General features: G+C 34.4%; 1 protein-coding gene and 1 non-coding gene across 2 annotated transcripts in view; both read right to left on the reverse strand.

Annotated features, from left to right (window-relative positions):
- dom (domino helicase) overlaps nucleotides 1-19886 on the reverse strand; it is a 24621-nt gene continuing 4735 nt past the window's right edge. Inside the window, 25 exon segments of the mRNA XM_029307540.2 lie at nucleotides 1-2090; nucleotides 2092-3057; nucleotides 3059-5008; nucleotides 5135-5494; nucleotides 5793-5907; nucleotides 6131-6327; nucleotides 6609-6981; nucleotides 7295-7587; nucleotides 7823-8139; nucleotides 8230-8487; nucleotides 10110-10190; nucleotides 10318-10648; nucleotides 10746-10932; nucleotides 11183-11319; nucleotides 11497-11683; nucleotides 12433-12607; nucleotides 12991-13306; nucleotides 14199-14297; nucleotides 14484-14674; nucleotides 14924-15011; nucleotides 15135-15272; nucleotides 15724-15947; nucleotides 16635-16845; nucleotides 17473-17799; nucleotides 18050-18291. Of these exon segments, the coding sequence (XP_029163373.2) occupies nucleotides 2007-2090; nucleotides 2092-3057; nucleotides 3059-5008; nucleotides 5135-5494; nucleotides 5793-5907; nucleotides 6131-6327; nucleotides 6609-6981; nucleotides 7295-7587; nucleotides 7823-8139; nucleotides 8230-8487; nucleotides 10110-10190; nucleotides 10318-10648; nucleotides 10746-10932; nucleotides 11183-11319; nucleotides 11497-11683; nucleotides 12433-12607; nucleotides 12991-13306; nucleotides 14199-14297; nucleotides 14484-14674; nucleotides 14924-15011; nucleotides 15135-15272; nucleotides 15724-15947; nucleotides 16635-16845; nucleotides 17473-17799; nucleotides 18050-18291 (7847 nt within the window). The 3' untranslated portion in view covers nucleotides 1-2006.
- On the reverse strand, nucleotides 17178-17313 carry LOC114934858 (small nucleolar RNA snoR639/H1). Its single transcript, XR_003820376.1, has one exon. It is a non-coding gene; the product is annotated as a small nucleolar RNA snoR639/H1 (small nucleolar RNA).

A 19886-nucleotide genomic window follows, 5' to 3' on the forward strand; every position in this document is an offset into this window, starting at 1 on the left:
TATAGCAAGGAATATCTCGTTTATTTTTTTTCATCTTCTTCGAACTCTCGCTCGATCATACAAAATACAGGCACGCAACTTAAATATTACATTATGTGCATGTGTGTGTCAGGAGGAGGAAGAGGAGCAAGGGTAGTAAGAGCGGAGCAAGGATATCCTTATGCATTCGATAATACGTAATATAATGTTCTGTGACTTACGTAGTTTAAGACAGCATAACTGAAATTTCTTTTCTCGCGAATAAACAGCAGCTAAACCACGCAACCCTGATCATTATTAATTAAATCCACGTCATATATCAAAATTTCCTTTATAATTTTACTCATTAAATTCAGACTTAACCACCGAAACAACTAATTAAAGTGGAATCGAATCACGCACTTTATCTCGTACACTTCTTTATATCCTTATTCCGTTTCTCATCCGTGTATGTGTGTTTGTATGAATAGTTTCATATGGCGCACTAGAGAATCGCTCGATTAATGTTTTACACTAGTTCGTTTCTCCCTAATATAATACATACATCTGTTTCACTTGTCACACCGTTTTATATAAATCGTCATGCACGCGCGCCTAAAAATCCACCTTTGCCGTCTGCACTTTTCTATTTTTTTATTTTTTCTTTTAAATTCAACACGAGATATTTAGCGGAAATGAGAGGCGAACGCGAAACAGATCAGAGACCATAGAAAAGTGCAGTCAGAAGAAACAGATCCTACCTTAAAAACAAAAAAATTAAAATAAAATGAAATAAAATAAAATGAGATAAGAGAGTGGGCAGGCGGGATCGGAGACACGCAATTTACAACGCTACAAATATTACACGTGTACCCGCGATACAATCCAAAAAGGAAACGCATTGTTTATCGTAATCGTAATGTGATTATGTACAAAGATGCGTACTCGTGTCTCACGTTAGCGCTAAACGTGTTTGTTTTCTCTTATTTTTCAGATTCTCTCTCTCATGTATAAATTCTTGTTCATAAATGTTGTTTCTCGATTATGCATACTGTACAATTTCCTTGATTCGAAATTTTAGTCTCATGATTTAATTGATAAATTGATTTTATTTATGTATAATTATGTAATTTAATTTCATTTAATGATTATATAGTTCATTTAAAACCTTTTATTAAATGTTTTTTGATAAAAATTGCCATGTTCACTTCAAAGTGAAATACAAACAACCATTGAGCGCTAAATATGAGATAAGTACGAACAAAAGACGCATAATCAAGTCGCGCGTATAACGCACAGGCGTCTCTAAGATGCCAGATTAAGATTTCTTTCAATCAGACATTTATCTCATGATATTTTGCATCTCTTATTAATCTCTCATAATAATCTTGAATATAATTGGCGTTATTTTACAACATAAATAACAATAATTTACTTCTCTACCCTTATTTTACTATTTGCTTCTCACATTTTTATATTTCTTTATAAGAGAAACGAGTTCTCCGATAAAAAATATATATATAACAAAAGAAATCTAAGAGATTTGATCAAATTGAAAAATGCGTAGTTTAGATATCTACCTCAAACTATCACAAATTGCGATTTTTTCTTTTTTTTACTTTTTAATTTTTTCATTTTTTACGAAACAACAACTTTTCCTTTCTCGAGTCCTACAAAAGAAACATAAATAAAAAAATATTCGTCCAAATCTACAAGAAATGCACCTGCAATTTTATCGTTCCAAAACGTAAATATACATATGTATATGTGCATATGCACAAAACTTATCTTTTTATATAACGCAAGAAATGCTGATAATTTCTCATATATATCACATCAAAAGAGAATATTAATAAAAGAAGCATCAAGACGAGAAAATATCATGCGACAAATATTGAGCGCAAAACCGGCATCGCAATAAGCGGACTGAGTAGTAGACAGTAGTAGCAATCGACTACATGACCGAGTAATCGAACAGTATTCCCGACTCGAGGGATACTCGGCTCTTCGACGACGACTACACTATCGCGACAATACTTTAGCGAGACTCAAGATATTGTGGCGTTCCTCAGTTTGTCAGAGCGTGTCACCGTGGAAGAGGAGGATGGCGAGGGAGAGACATGCGAAGCGAAAGGACCTCTTCTGCGTCGGTTCCCTGTCGCTATCGTCGGAATTAGTCTCCTCGTTTTCCGGCGCTGTAGCATTTTTGCGTTTCGATTCCCTGCGCAGTCTCCTGGACTTGGTGTCGGACGAATCGCCTTCCTCGCGATCGATCTCCTGATTTCTCAGCGACAATCGCGGCACGAGAAACTCCTTGTCCTGGCCTTTCGTCTCGCAATTAGCAGCAGACTTGGGCTGACCCGAAATAGTCTTGTTACTGTTGTGATTTCTCATATCCATAGTGAGAATAGCAACAACCTTGGCGGTTCTCTGAGGTTTCTCGTAGGACGGCGACACCAAACTCGTGGGAGTCTCGTTTTCGCTGCTCGTCGGCGAGATTCGCGACTGCTTGACGCTTGTTTTAAGCACGGAAGTGGGAGAAAAGAATAACGGCGATGAAACCGACTTCGCCGAGGAATTTAAAGTCAATCCCGAGCGCGTCACTCTAGAAACTGGTTCGTTGTTGTAATTGGGCACGTTAGGTCGTGGAGTGTCTGGACGGCGTGTTTTTGGTGCCGAAACAACGACCGGCTCCTTAGGGTCTGGCTTCATCGGCGGTATCGATCTGCTGCGTCTGAATATCATCGGACTCACCAGACCATTGTCCTGACCCTGCTTCGAATTTCGCGTTACGTATTTCTCGCCTCGACCAGGCGAGACTCTCACAGGAGTGCTGCTCTCAATTACCGCGGATCTTCTGACCGATCGCGGAAAGGGAGTGTCCGGTCGTCGTCTCGGCACCGGTAATTTCGAATTTGTCGTCTCGTCACCGCCAGTTGAAGGTGGAGGCGTCGACGGAGCGGCTATCGATCGCGTGACTCTGCTCTGTTCGGTGACTGAGTGCTGCGAATCCGTCGTATCAACTTTTCGTGTTCCTTGACTCGTTTTCGTTTGTGACCCGCTTTTAATCTCCGATGTCGAATCGACCTTCTCGACCTTGTACGTCTGTTAACCGCACGTTACTCTCCTCGGAATGATTACTGACGGCCGAAGAATTTTTCGAACTACGAGTTATCACGCTACGCGGAATCGTCACTTCTAGTCTTCGTATCTTATATTTATATTCGATCAAATTAGCTTCGCTCTTTACCGAAGCGGCTAGAGAGTCAGGTGCATTCGACACCGGATCACCTGTTGCCTTTTCCGTCTCTTGCGACGAGGCGACGTTTAAATTATCACTCTTCGAATTGTGTCTCTGACTAGTATACTTTCGCGTTGAGGATACTATCGATTCGGTATTGTCATTAGCATCATCGCGCGTGCCGTTCTTATCTTCATCCTCGACCGGATTACTACGAGAATCATCGGCATTCGTTTTACAATTCCGCTGCGCGATTGAAACACGAGATATCGCGACCGATTTGGGATTCTTTTCAACAACCACGTCAGGACTTGCGTTTCGCAACGTCTTCGATCGCAAGAGGGGAATCGAAAGGCTCGAAGACGATTCGGTGCTTCCCGATTCTCGCGACGTCGCGGCGGCTAATTTTCCTCGCGCGTTGTTGCACAAAGAATTGGCTGACACGTTAAACTCGGACTTGGACTTGGTCGTCAACTCTTTCGAACATTTCAAGGATGCGTCCGATTGTGTTGCGCTCGGAGAGGATCGAGAATCCCTCGCGCTAACATTCACGTTAAGGTTCTCGGCATCCTCGTTGCGATTTACTTCAGGTTCGAACTTTTTCTGAATAGTGGACAACATTTTTTGCGAGCACCGCGTTACTTGAACAGAACAGACGGTTATTAAATTAGTGCCGTTCACGATTTTCTCATCATTTTTCTCCTTCATATTTTTCTCCGCATTATCCGAATTCAATTCCGACGTTTTCGTTTGCTCCGATTGCGTTTTAACAACTGGCGTTATCGGATCTACGTGATCGTCGGCGGGTCGCTCCGCGTTAGAATTAGCAGTTCGTTGCTCGACGCTATTAGAATCAGTCAAGTCCACATCATTTCTCGTCAAATCTCGCTCAGTCTCCACATCCTCGGAAATTTTCGCGTTCTGACAAAAATTGATGGACTGAACTGACTTAGCGTTCATGTTAATACGTACGCTTTTCTTGGGACTCGTGTCCGACGACGATGAGAATACGGTTTCCTCGGATTTAGCGCGGTGAAATTTCTTGCGCTGCCGACGATTTGGCTTTACACCGGGCAGAATCGGACTTACGTCCAGTGTCCACAAATTGATGTGGACATTTCCGCGAGATCTAGTGCGAGGGCTATTCAGATCGAAGTGATTTCGACTGTAGGAACCGGATCCTGCTAAACGACCCTTTCGCCTCGAGAAACCTCCCCTTCGCTCGGAATAATCGCGATCGTTCGCCCTCCCGCCTTCGCTTTCCTCACCCGCCTCTTCCTCTTCGTCGTTCTTCTCCTCCTTCTCCTCGCCTCCATTTCCCTCTCCCTCTTCCTCCTCATCCCCCTGACTCTGACTCTCCGTGTGACTCGATTCCTCGTCGAGGCTATCCTCGACTATGTCCTCTTCCTGTGACTCTGAGTCTGATTCGGTGCTAGTGGTTTCATTTTCGCTCTCAGACGAAGACTCGAGACGGGCGCGACCTACTCTACTACCGCCACGTCTACGCAAACTCCTTCTACTCGGTACTGCTAGCCTCTTACTAACTAATCGCTTAGAATTGCCGCCTTTAGTGGCGGTGCTATTGACCTGATTCTGCGCATCCTCGCGGCCGAACGTGAGCGGCTTCTCGTCGTCGTCGGCCAGCCGCATCCGCCGCTCTTCCTCCTCGCGCAGCGCCCGCAACCGGTCCAATTCCCACTCCTTCTTCTGTTCCTCGAGCTCCCGTTCGGCCGCAGCTAACTGTGCCGCGGAGAACGCGCCTTCTGCCTCCTCGACGAATTTCATAGCATATCTCTCAATTGGAGTAAGCTAAATAAAATGTTACAGAGTCAAAGAGTTAATACACAAGTATTAAAAATGACAATAATCGATCAAATGAAACAAATAAAAACGACTCAACTGACCCAGCGAGTCAACGAGAAATGTTTATCCTACCTGAGCCACTAGATTCTGAACCTCCTGCTCCGCTTTGCTGACCTGCGTCTCATCCTTGTCGCCGTCCTCCAGCGGAATGTTCTCGTCAAACTCGGCGAGATCAGCAACAGCTTCCGCTTTCGCAGTTCTCGCAGCTTGAACGTCGAGATCTTCCTCCGCGGCGGCAAGAGCATTTTCGAGAGCACCAATGGCAGCCTTCTCCTCTGTATGCTGATTCGAGTTACCGCTCTGAAAGGATCCTGCTACCGCTTCTTTGCTCCAAGCTTTTTCTCGTTCTCGAGTCTGTTCCAATACTTCAGCCATTCGTGTAGACGCATCGTTCTCCGATTGATCGATATTAAACAGATCTTGAATGGTAGACTGAAAATAATTTTTATCATACAAAAGGTAAATGGGTGAGGAACAATTGCGAGTATTTAATTTTTATGTAATCGAAATATATCGTTTTCAACATTGAAACAGGATATTTCGTGCAGCGCATGTCAATTTTAATTTCAATCATAAACTTAAATTTTAATATTGTAACTCAAAGAAAGTTTTAAACTTATAACAAATAAATAAAAATTAACTTCAAATATTATTTCACATTTCTTTTTAATATATTGAAATATGAAGAAACAATTCGTAAGATGCAAAATCTTCCAATTGAAGTACTTACGCTTTTGAAATATGCCGTAGTAAAGTTTCCGCCTTCAATTGCGAGATCGCCTAGTAATCTCTTCTGATTCGCCTTCTTCAGAATGTTCTCCTCTACAGTCTTCTCACTGACTAATCTGAAATATAAATCGTTAAATTATATATTCGCTATTATATTATTAATTAGGATTAATAAATATATTTTTTCTAAACTTTTACTCTAATTGTTAATTATTCAATAATGCTAATAATACAATCGAATGTATTTATATAGATTTTTAATATAAATAATTTAAGTTATTAAAATAAATTTTTTATTAAAATCATTTCTTCATTAATAATATTAATTCGCATGTATACCTGTAGATATGTACATCTCGCGTTTGTCCTATTCTGTGGCATCTGTCCTGCGCCTGGGCGTCCATCGTGGGATTCCAGTCGCTGTCATAAAATATTACTGTGTCCGCTCCCGTAAGATTTACACCGACACCGCCAGATCTCGTTGACAAAATAAAGCAAAAGATTCGCTTGTCACCATTGAACCTCTCCATCAGAATCTGCGTGTCAAATCGTTAGCATCATTAGCATCGTTAGCAATTCCAGTTATCTTTTTCTTTTAACATTACGATATAAAATTTTGCGGCAAAAACATGTCTCGTACATTAAAAATTTTATATGCTTTTGTTATACTTTTAATTGTCATCTATTATAAGTACAATGTTTTCTTTTAATTTATACGAAAGATTAAATCCCAAATAAAATCAACATTTCAAAAATTTAGATGTGTATAATACATCTACATTATAGTATCTTGTTAACGACATAAATTGATCGCTACCTGACGTTGATCCACTCTAGTGGTGCCGTCCAATCGTAGATATATGTGTCCGTGGAAATTCAGAAAAGCTTCGAGAACATCCAACATCCTAGTCATTTGCGTAAATATTAGAACCCGATGATTTCCGGACTTCAGCTTCTTCAATAAACGATCCAACGACTGTAGCTTGCCGCAATCGTACTGAATAAGTCTGGGATCAGGGAATTGTGTGAGCATGAGACTCGAGATCGTATGAACCGATGCCAATTTCGGCGACAGTTGTCTTTGCAGTTCGGTCCGTAGCTGACGTTCACCCCACAATTTGTGAGGCGGTGGATGGGATACGTGGAAACGAGGCGTCGGCGCGCGCACAGCCGGCACGTGGACCACAAATCTATATAACAAAAAAATTTATCTTGTTTCAGAAATTATATTAAAAAAAATAACAAAATAGAATGTTTATTCTTCTATCAATTTAAAGCAGCTATTGACAGAATTTTAATTTGCGAGATATTTAAACCAGACTATTCAATACTAACAATTTAAAAGAGAAGAGATATCTAATTAAGTTTTTGCTACAAAATATTAATCAAAGAAAATTTCCCACACACAAGCATTAATATAAATTAAAAAAAAATTGATTCATCGATAATATTTAATGTATAATCAATATTAATTTTTTAAATTGTATCGTATTATATATTAACCTTTCAAAGACTTCCTTTAGCTCTTCAACAATCTGCTCTGTGCTCTTGATGGCTTCAGCGAGCGCCTCCGTGCATGAAAAGAATTCCTTGCGAGTATGAATGTTCTTTTTAGCCGTCGCGCAATGCACCCAACCATTGTGCCAGCGACAAGCTGTCGTAGGCTTGCCAATTCTCAAGGCCATGAAAAGATCTTCGCCGTAAAGTGGACATGCCGCGCATCTCCGCTCATTGATATTTGCTGTAAGATGCAGTTTGGCCTGCCTTCTCTGTCGTCTTTCTTCCTCCAACTGCGGCTGTAAAGAGCAATCAGTAATGTTAAAATCTCTATTATCTAAGTACCGTCTAACGGGGAATAATTAAAAATTTCATTAAGTAAAACTTTCATTATTCTTAAAAAACAAAAAAGTAAACAAAAAATCAAATAAAGAATAAAATTGACTCGACGTAAGTACTCGAAAGTTAAACGATTGATTCTCTAGTCCTAAATTGCTATGAAAAAATCCATATCTTATATCTGTGTTTAATTACCAAGTAAAATTCGGATTTGGGCTGTTCGGATTTACTCTGTACTTTATTGGCTTCCTTCTGAGCCTGTCTAGTGATGCGTATCGATGACGATTGTTGACTGGTTTGCTGTTGGCTACTTCCACTCGATGGTGACTGCGAGGTAGTGACGTTCAGAGGAGGCACTCTCATAACGGGTCGCCCGCTCGGCGTCGTCACTACACCGCCGACAACCTTGTTCACTGTCGTGGCAGCCGAAGTGGATAGACCCATCAGCGATTTGGTATTCAGTACTGTGAAACGAGCAGGAGGTCCGCTGGAGGTCATGACTGGAAATGAAACTGTTGGTACAAAACGTGTTATTCATTTTTTTTCTCTTTTATCCGTTTGCCACTGCTATAATGGTTTAACAAAAATGCGCGAAGACAAACCTGTATTAGGACTCTGTTGATTCGACGTTAAAAGGATATGTCCGCCGGTAGAGGTTCGAACCAGCTGTGCAAAACTAGGCACCGCTATTCTCTGGACGGAATCACCTTGTTTGACTGTGACGGTCTGCGTCGTTAGTCGTTGAATGCCATCTCTGAGGCTAGCGTTCCCCACTGTGATTCTTTGCGCGTTTGTCCCTGCCGTGGTGGACGTCACGGTAGTACTTTGAGTATTGTGTCCCAGTGTTGCCACGGGAATGGCTATTTTAAGAAAATTTATATGTATTATAAAACATGTACAGGGTTTGTCCGGAAAGTAATGCGTCGCATTTTTTTTAAAAAAGAATTTATTGATCGCATAGGTAAAACAACTTAAAATTGTTCGAAGTATGACCCTTCTGCGTCAATACATTTTTGCCAACGCGATTTCCATGCGTCATAAGATTTCTGGAACTCCTTGACTGGGATGCTGTTCAGGGAGGCCGTCGAAGTAGCTTGTACGTTGTCAACCGACTCGAGCTGTTGTCCTTTGAGCTCCCTTTTCAGCCGAGGAAATAAAAAAAAGTCCGCCGGGGCCAAGTCGGGACTGTAGGGCGGCTGCTTGAGTTCTTCACAAACTTCCACTCGGTGTTGCTTTTGCGCATCGGTCAACACTCTGGGCACAAGTTTTGCGCAAATCTTCCGCATGGCCAAGTCTTCCGATACAATCTCGTGAACAATCGTTTTCGGCAAGTTCAATAATTCCGACATTAAGCGAACATTTATTCGACGGTCTGAATTCAATAATTGGCGCACACGAGTCACATTGTCGTCCGTTCGCGATGTTGACGGGCGTCCTGCGCGGGCCTCGTCGGCGACCTCCTTCCGACCTTCTCTAAACATCTTGTGCCATCTGTTTGACTGCGATTTGGAAAGGCAATCGTCCCCGAAAACTTTCTTGAGCATTTCAAAAGTTTCCAGCGGCGTCTTGTCCAGCTTCACGCAAAACTTTATCGCATAGCGTTGCTCTATCGTTCTCTCCATCACAAGTTCGACGCGACCACTAAGCAGAGGTTCACAGAATAAGCCGTCCTAACCCTCCAAGCGCATGGAAACAATTGAGCGACCTACCGTTGGAAAGCTAAGGGTACCCCCCTTCCTCCCCAACCGGTCCCATCGCTCTGCGATGTATAGTCGCGTCACAAAAAAATGCGACGCATTACTTTCCGGACAAACCCTGTATGTATGTATATATATATATATATATATATTGTTCATAATCGCGGATAAATTTGCTACTGTCTACGTTAAATTAATACGACTATTCTTGCAATTTTTCAAATATGGTATTCTTAGCAAAAAAAAAAAAAAAAAAAAAAAAAAGTAAGAAAATTTAACAAAAATATGAATATGAATATATTTAGACATTTCGCGTTTAACTACAAGTACATGTGCTGATTTTGAATTATTGTATCCTTAACTTTAGAATGCTTATAAATGGAAAGATTATAAACAAGCTGGTAGTAAGGAACAATAAATTTAGCATCACTGCAAAAATGATTGCCTAGTGAGAAACAACAGCAACCATTGATTAATGATGCACACAATAATCTTTTTTTTTTTTTTATAAGCAAACTATTATAAGCTTTTTCGTAAATTGTTTTATACAATCTTCAATCAATAAGATATTTCATGTAAAAAGTGGAATAAAAAAATTAAACATTTTTCATATAGAAATGTTTTGTATAGAAAACTGCAAAAAATACCTGATACAATTATTGTTAAGAGAAATTTCAAATTATTTACAAAATAAATATAGGTGATAAACTTCCAAGTTTGGAAACTACCATACAATTTAAAGATAAATTACTAAAAAGAGTGAGAAAAAAATAAGGACTGCTTACCTTTCACGCTACCCTGATGTGGCACTAATTGTACGGAATATCCTTGCAATTGTTGACCACCTGCGACTCTCAACGTAACACCTAAGAATAAGAATTATTGTATTAAAAATAAGAAAGATTTATATAGATACATATATTTCGTGAAAATGTTAATAAGACCATTAAAATATTAATAGTATAAAATATGACAGCACCATCCTAAACTTACCTCGTCCCGAACCAGCCTGGCTCGTATTTAATGATTTTATCGAAAGGGACGTACCCACTCTTGGAGTGGGTATTATTCCAGCAAGATTCTTCAGCCTAGTTGGCGTTTGCTGCTGTGTATTTGACGGCTGCGCTGGTTTCGCTTGATTCGATAATCTAACATTGATCTTAAATCGGCCGGACGGACACCTCGGCATTGATTCTGGCTGGCTATCTATTTCCTCTATAAGCTTTCTAGGCGTTTGCAATCGTGTCACTCTGTGTGCAACAAATGCATTAAGCGTCGATTCCAGATCTAACAGCAAAAGGTTCAGGCTAGACAATTGGATGTGCTGTAAAAATCAAATCACAATTTGCAAAAATTGAGTAATGGTTGTTTGAATATCAATAAAACAAGCGACAGAATTGTGAACACAATTATTGTTTTACCTTAAAGGGGTCGTGATCGAACACACTCCAAACCAACGAGGCAGTAAAAAATTCGAGTGCCTCCATTTGAAAAGGTGAAACAGTCGGTCGTACCTCAAACAAGTTCGGATGATTGCATACTTTTCGTAATTGCATCAACACATTAATTACACTCAACAGATTTCCGCTGGCGAGCGTTTCCTTTGTCCTTTAACAAAATAAGGAATAAATTGTTGGTAATGATAAAAACAGTAATTAATAGTTTTAATATCCTTCAATATTTTTGAATATATTAATAATACATTTCTATTTACTTGTATTACATTTTACTGTATAATAAAGATAAAATATTTTGTGAACGAACAAAATGAAAGAAATATCACTACGCTTTTAATTAGAAAAAAATCAAGTATTTTTTTAACTTTGATCGCTGATATAGTATTAAAGAATTCACTTACTTAGCCCTCGACATAAAGTCATCGTACAAAAATCTCTGACGCTTTGACAAACGACACATTAGCACATGTTCATATTTTTTTGGTAATTGTTTTTCCACCTCAGTTTTCAATCGTCGTAAGAGAAATGGCCGCAACACCTACGGAGTATGTTGTTTGTATTAAATATAACCATAAAAAGTTTAATGTATGTGATAATACATTTCTATGTTGAATGAGAAAATTAATTTATTTTATAAGACCAAATAGCTTTAATATTACAAATTAAATCAAAAAAATAAAAAAAAAAGAGGAAAGATCAAAAACTACGTACAGACCTTGTGCAGACGACGAATTATATTCTCGTTGTATTCGCTGTTGCCTTCAATCATGCCTGCAACAGGATTGCTAAACCATTCCTTAAATTCACGATGAGATTGAAATACATTAGGCATAAGGAAGTGCATGAGGGACCACAGTTCCATTAAATTGTTTTGAAGAGGTGTGCCAGTAAGAAGTAACCTCCTACAATGAAAGCAATGCAATGTTTCAAATAAAAGAATTTCTATTACTTTTAATCGAATGAGTTAGTGCAAAAATGATTCAATCTATTTTCTAAAATTTCGAGAGAATAAAAAATAAAATTAATTTTCTATAATTTGTCTAATATTATCTATATATAAGTATTTTCTTTGTAAATTTAATTTTTTCAATTCTAAAATTAACTTTTATGATTTCAGAAAAAATTGGATTATTATTAAATCAAACTTTTCTTGGTTAAAATCAAGATAAACTTAGACGTTCTATAATATAAATAATTAGTTTAAATTAAATATTATTGATTTAAATATTTAAATGTCTCTCCCGACAGGATTCGTATGTCATAATGTCAAATTGACGCTTGACACGCGAGTTTATATAGAGAGTATATATAGATTATTATTCGCTGTATACTATAAAACAGATATTAGTCATATTGAACTAATATCTGTTGTCGGTATAGCGATTAATCAATGAATCGTAAATCAAGATAAACTTAACAAACATCGTTCTAATAATCATTAATGTTTTTTTATAAATTTGGAACAAATCAGTTACGGTACTTCTAACATTAAATCATTGTTACTAAATTTTTCAATTATAAACTCAGTAAATGTATTTGTTATATATATTCTGAATTTTAACTTATTTTTTAACTGTACTATGATTATCACAAATTATAAATTCAACTCTACCACTCTTAATATGAGATAACGTTATAACAGATTAATTACCGTTGTGTCTGGAAGTTTAAAAGCAATTGCCATCTCTGTGATTTAAAGTTTTTAATATTCTGCGCTTCGTCTAAGATGAGATATTTCCATTTCTTCCGTCTAAAACTTTGGTGATCCTGTATCACTAATTTGTAAGATGTAATGCATATGTGGAAGGCATTCGGTTTCGTCCAACCTGTAAACGCAGAAAAATAAATTTAGACGTTCTATAATATAAATAATTAGTTTAAATTATATATTATTGATTTAAATATTTAAATGTCTCTCCCGACAGGATTCGTATGTCATAATGTCAAATTGACGCTTGACACGCGAGTTTAAATAGAGAGTATATATAGATTATTATTCGCTGTATACTATAAAACAGATATTGGTCAAATTGAACTAATATCTGTTGTCGGTATAGCGATTAATCAATGAATCGTAAATTAAAGATAAAGAAAAATATATAAAAATAATAAACTTTATTATATATATATATATATATATATATAAAGGAAAGAAATCTTATATTTTATAGTGATTTATAAGTCTATTTAACTTCTCATGTCTTGTTACCTGTTCTTTTTTGTTTCCTTTCCTTTTGCGTCCCATAATACGTCAATATCTTGAATCCAGGACACCACTTTTTGCATTCCATTTCCCAATTGAGCATTACGGAGGTCGGTACAATTATAAGATGTGGCCCCCAGTTTCCCTTCTCGCAAGCCAAGTGTGCTAACAGCGCGATAGTTTGTATAGTTTTACCTAAACCCATCTCGTCTGCCAGAATGCCATTTAACTTTCTGTCGTACATAGTGACAAGCCAGTCCAATCCTATATGCTGATACTCGCGAAGGGAATGTTTTAAAAGGAAGGGTATTTTAGTGACAACCTGAAAAAATAGATATAATGTTAAAGAATATTCTAAAGATGATAAATAAGAACTAGATTCAACAAAATGTCATTACAAAAAAACAAACTTAATTTTATTAAGATTTTCTGAGCTATGTTGAAAAAATTTAACATTTATTTCAATTCTTTTAGTATTTGCCTATTTACTTTCCAATTGATAATTTGAAATTTATTGCACAAAAGTTACTTCTTGTGTAATAATTTGTAATTCAAATGTATTGATGCTTAGACATTTAAAAAAATATAATTAAAATTTATCAAATGTATGTTATTAAAAATTGACGCAATATACTGAAATGATTTATTAATAATTTTGTAGTGATTATTTTCTAGAATAAAATACACATTTATTCATAAGAAAGAAAATTATCACTATTGATATTCCTTTCATAAATAATAACGAGCAAAATTACTGCTTCATTACTTTGGATTGAAAGGATTATTTGTCAAACATTTTTAAATTTCCCGATACAGAATAAAATAATTGAAATATAAATACAAAAATTTATGCAAAATATATTCTCGTATAAATTATAAAACTCTTGAAATTAGTTTCACTCTGCTAAAAATTATCGAGATATTAACTATTTTTGTAAAGTAAACAATTAAAAACAGACATTTCAGAGTTTTATAAATATACATAAAATATAAAATCTTATGATTTATATAATTTCGAGTAGGCTACATTGTAATAACCATAATTAGTAATTTATTTTTAAATTCCTTATTACTAAGATATTAAATGTTGAACGATTATATCAAATATAATTAAATTGTGAAGAACAGATCAATAAAATTTTATATACATGTATCTATATTTTTGAGAATAAAATTTAACGAAAAAAGTAAGAACATAAATTTAAAAAACTTACACTAGTAGTAAGCAATGTGTTTCCCTTAGGCTGGATACTCTCGGCCAACGCAGCAACGTTATCCATCTCGTTACGAGCGTCTGAATGATCGTCTGCAATCTATAATCAAAAGTAATCACATGTCTGATAAAGGAATTATAAGAAAACATTAGCATATATATAAAATAATTTAACAAATTAACTTAAAAAAAAACTCACTATAAATCCACCAATTTGTAATAAGTTTGATAATATAATTTAAAAAATTAAAACTATATCTACAACAAAAAATCTTTCATAACTCACTCTGCTGTCCGATTGTTTTTCAGATGGATCTTCGAGGAGAGATTGAAGTCCCACATCTGCTTCGCTCTGAGACCGAACCTCTTCTTCTCCATCACTCTCGCGATCACTCTCTTCACTCTCGTTCTCGCTACTGCTCGTTTGGTCCTCGGTTTCTGGTGCCGCTTCCTTGTCGCTGTTCTCTTTATCCGTACCTAAAGAAGAATAAAAATAGTACTTGATTAAATTAGATTTGTTTTAAAATGCTATATAAATTGTATTTTAAAAATCTTCTCAGACAAATGCCTCATTTTACAGCACAAAAGGTAATCGAAATAAATGAAAACCACTATTTCGAACCGTCAGGATTGGTAATATCATCACTGTGATAATTTATACAAATAAAAAACTACATAATTAATAAAGCCTTTATACATATAATGTAGTATAATTATAATAATTACCTTCGGCCTCCACGTCCACGTTCATCAACATGTCCGACATATTTGCATATTTGGCTGCAAGTTCTTCAATAGACATTTCGTTGTCAGCCTAAATGAAGACGAGCATATTTTTATTCTACATCTAACAATCTGGCAAAAAAAGAATTACAATCGTCCGTTTATTTCTTAATATTAGAACAATTAATGATTACAAATGAGAAAAACTATATACCTTAAGTTCATCGAGTTCCCGTTTGTGATCAATCTCTCCCTCGAGTCTCTCCTCTTCCATGATAGTATCTTCTTCGTCCGACGATTCACCAGATGCTGCGACGAAATCTGCATCCACGTCAGTCGCTTCTTTGCTGTCCTATAATTAAAATTGTAAAATTTTGTTTAATTTTTGTCACAGCAATTAAAAATTTTTTTAATTGCTTTTTTAATCAATTTTGAAAAAATATACTTTTATGTTAAAATTTTATATTATTAAAACACAAGAGTGAGTAGAATAAAAGATAATGTTTACCAAAAATAGTGACACGAATTTCGATACAATCAAATAATAGATTTTAGAAACTCTTTTTAATGATGGAATAGATTTATCTATTAAAGTAATTTAAGATCATTTTTAAAATTTCATCTTTTTTTGAAATAATTTTACCGTAATGAGAATATTATGATCACAAAATCTTTCTATATTAGAATACATTGATATTAGTATCAAATAAAAAAATTTGCAACACTATCTTTTTCCTTTGTATAAAGTTAATCTAAAAAAATGGACAAATATTTCTTTTTCTCATATCCAAATGTAAACATACATTTTGCTTTTCTTCATTCGTTGCGTTATGCGGCGATGAGCTTTTGTTGCAAATCTCCAAATAATCTGGCGGCAACTCCTTCAGAAGATCTTCCAAAGGTATTTCCGATTCTCTCTTCAATAATTCCACTTCTTCCTTATGATTGGTTGTTAATTTCATTTCCTCTTCAGCTTTAGCTATAGTCTCCTCATCATCATCTGAACTCTGATTTGGCTGAAATTCCTCTGTAATGTGCATAATGCATATTGTAAGTACAATTTAAAATAATTTATATAATATTATAAAATCACAGTAAATTTATAATAAAATTAAACTAAGATTTGAATTTAGTAAATAGTAATCATTTAAAAGTAAAATATAATTTAAAAGTAAAACTGTAACAACTACTTTATACAACTCACAATTAAAAATAAAACCTATTATATAATTAAAATAATAACAGTCTATTAAACATTACGTAATTAAAATAATTTATACAATTCATTATTACAAAGATATTATTATTACAGAAAAAGATTGAATTGAAATAACTTATATACAATTCAATATACAATTTAATTAAGTTTATGCAACACAAAGTTCAAAAGTTAAACTCCAAAGTACATACATGTCTTTCATAAATTATAATAGTAAAAGCCATTAAATTTTATATGATATTACTGCATAATTCTATAAAGTAATTATACAATATCATAGTTAAAAAGTTTTATGCTTTAAATTTTATTGTCATAAAGTAATTTTATTAACAATAATTGTATTAAAATGAATATCATATTGTAATATTAATGTTATTATAATTAGTTATATATAATATTAATGTTACATGTATTTTATTTATTATGCATTATCAATAAAATTAATATAATCAACCAATAAAATTAATTATACTTTATTATATAAATTAAACATACCATCGGAATGACATTTTCCTTGTGGAATTGGTGAAGAAATGCGCGAACTATTTATGGAAGCTGGAATACTTTGTGGACCATCTGTCTTGTTAAGACCCTCTGTCAACCATGTAGAATATTTCTCTGTTTGACCCACAATGAAGTTCAAATGCTGATCCAACGCCTTCTTTCGTTTTTCTTCCAGTCTTGTTTGCTGCTTGAATTCCACCAACTGTCAACAAATTACAACAATATTATAAGAACTCAATAATAATAAAATATCAGTGATGTAAAAGCAATGTCATAAATTTCATATCGCAATTTTGCATATTTTTTTTATAAAAATTCGATCTATATTTTACACATAATTATGTATAAAATTCATTTATTTTTTAAAATTTATGTTTAAATATTTCTTTATATTCAGTCTAAATATTATTAAAATTAAAAATTATTGTTAAAATTTTATTATTGAAAACTTTTATTCTGCTCAAGTTCAAAAACATTATGCGATATATTCTATTTGTGATACCATTCAATATAGTAGTATAACTTAATAATAGATGTCCTGCGCTAATTCTTTGGCTGAATTTAAAAAAATCACACAACCATACACAATGCGCAGACTTTGCTGTTCCCACAACGAGCACACGCTTCTGATAACGATACATCAAGAAGGTCGGCTTAATTAGTGTGGGGTAATAGGAAAAATCAAAATTAAATCACGATTCATTTTTATACAAGAAAAAAAACATGATATAATAATAACAATTTAAAATAAATTGGAACAATTCTTTCATGATCTAAATCGATAAATTATGATAAATTATATATATATATTAGCTTTCTTCTATTTCACCTTCTCGACATTCGTCCAAAAAGTTTTAATTTCTTTGGCGACGAAGCTGGCGATTTTCTTCAATCGAAGTTCCTGAGACTTCTCAGCCTTCTGCGCCTGAATCGCCTTCTCCTGAAAGTACTTTTGCACCATTCGCGCACATTTTTTTGCCGCAGCCTTCTTCCATTTACGCTCCTGAGCGAAATCGGCAGCCAACCAGACCATCTCTTCTAACAAATAATCCCAATGGGCTTTGGGTCGAGTTGGTTCCTGCACTTTGGGCAATCGTCGCTCTGACCATAATCCCTCACGTTGCAATTCAGCAATCCTCTGCATCACGTATGCCTCCTGCATTTCCAATAAGCATAATAATTAGCATAAAATGTTTAATTTTGAGTATAAGAATGATACATCAAAAATTAAATAACAAAATAATTGTTAAAATATAATTCCAAAATAAGTAAAAAATTTAAATAATTTAAATAATTTAATTTATTAAAATTTTTACATATTCAATGAAATGATGCCTTGTTTTATATATGCTTTTTAGATGAGAAAAATGGTATGCGGAATCGATTACCAAGAATATGACAATCACCTGTTTAGCCTTTTCTACAATTTGCTCCTGATTGTTCGTGATATCACAAGAAGTAATTACGGTAGTAGGTGCAGACAACTTAACGAGCTTAACAACAGGTTGGGGGTTATTGAGCGCGGCTGTCGTAGGCGTTTTCGGAGTGACGGTGGTGGTTATCGATGACGACGGCTTTTCTACCACCGGACTCGGTGCGGTGATCATAATCGTCGGTTTCGACGATTCTGCAACCACCGGGGTACCACCTGTAACACGGTTAAAAAAATTGTTATAAGATATATGATAAATTATATGCATAAAACATAAATGGAAGAGCTGGCAAATGCGATATATAGCAGCTTATATAACACCGATAAATAGTAATTGAAGAAAGGAAAAGTGAGTCATTTTAGAAGCAATTAATTTCAACAATCAATGTGCCACTCTTTGCTAAAAGTTTCAAATTATATATAGACTAATATAGCGATTAAGACTTTCCTAAACACACGCGTTTTACTATTTATTCACGAAATTATATCGATCGACAAGCTATCTTAATCACCGTTCATCACGTTTTTTTTAAACATATTTACTCACGTAAGATATTTTTAATAAGATAAATTTCTTTGTATTATCACACTTTCATGATTTTCTATTTTTTTTTTTTTTTTAATTAAATAAAGATTGCTAAGTAATATAAATGGATACTTATAATAGAAATATACTATTACATAATTCACAGATGTAAGTGAACATTTTATATTTCTTTTAAATGAGAATAAATACTAGAGTTTTAAAAATGTAAAATAATTTAATATATTTTACATTTTTAATAATTTAATATTTTTTTATCCAATAATTTTCCCTGCTAATAATGCAATATTGCATACATACTTTCAAGCAATAAGATTGAGATATATTCGATAATTTATATATAGATTAATAACAAAATAAAATAATTTATATTAATGAAAATAGTAAATTAATACTAAATAAAATAAAAATAATTTTATTATTTTTAGAATTACATTTTCACTAAAGAAATAAAAACAAATAATATCTCTAATTCTCAGTGTTGAATTATCAAAAGTATTATACACCTCACGCATGTAATAGCAATAATGATAATAATTATAAATTTTTGGCTACATTGAAGAAATACAAGATCAACAATAACTACCAAAGAAACGAAAACTGTCATGTAACATGCCAATTAAGATAAAATAAACTAATCGCTTCCATTTATATTTGAGAAAATGTACGTGTATGTGTGTGATACAGAGACGATAGGAAATAGACGTACATTATTCTTACTAAGCTTCAAACAAAAACATGCGTTTGCGTTTGATAACAATCAGGTCGATTGCCACACAGAGCATTGTTGTAGATTTACATATAACATGTCATTTATTCTTGTCTAATTCATCCTGTATAATTGGCATAAAGTAACATACAGTGAAAAAAACATGTTATATATGATTTTGGATACAGTATGTTTAGCTAAAATTCATAAATTTATTTTAAGTGATAGATATTCTAATAAATTATTCTAATAAAGAGACTTTTTTGCAAAGCAATTATTAAATTTTAAATATTTATAAAATAACCTTTTAATCGGATCATCTTTTTATTTTCATTTTAGTTTTAATTAGCCACATTTCTTATGGAGTCCTGTAAGACATCTACTGAGAAATAAATATAAAAAAGTAATTGATAAAAATAATTTAGCAATATTAAAGAAAAACCTTTAAGAAGAGATAAGTACTATATTAATAGAAAAATCATTTGAAATTTTTCATATAAAAGAAGAATCTGTGATTACTTTCTGCCAATTCTTTTATATTGTGTACAACTGATTTTG

This window comes from Nylanderia fulva, unplaced genomic scaffold, assembly GCF_048542155.1.
Source record: "Nylanderia fulva isolate GAGA-0341 unplaced genomic scaffold, ASM4854215v1 Scaffold21, whole genome shotgun sequence".
In the NCBI taxonomy this organism is placed as follows: Eukaryota; Metazoa; Arthropoda; class Insecta; order Hymenoptera; family Formicidae; genus Nylanderia; species Nylanderia fulva.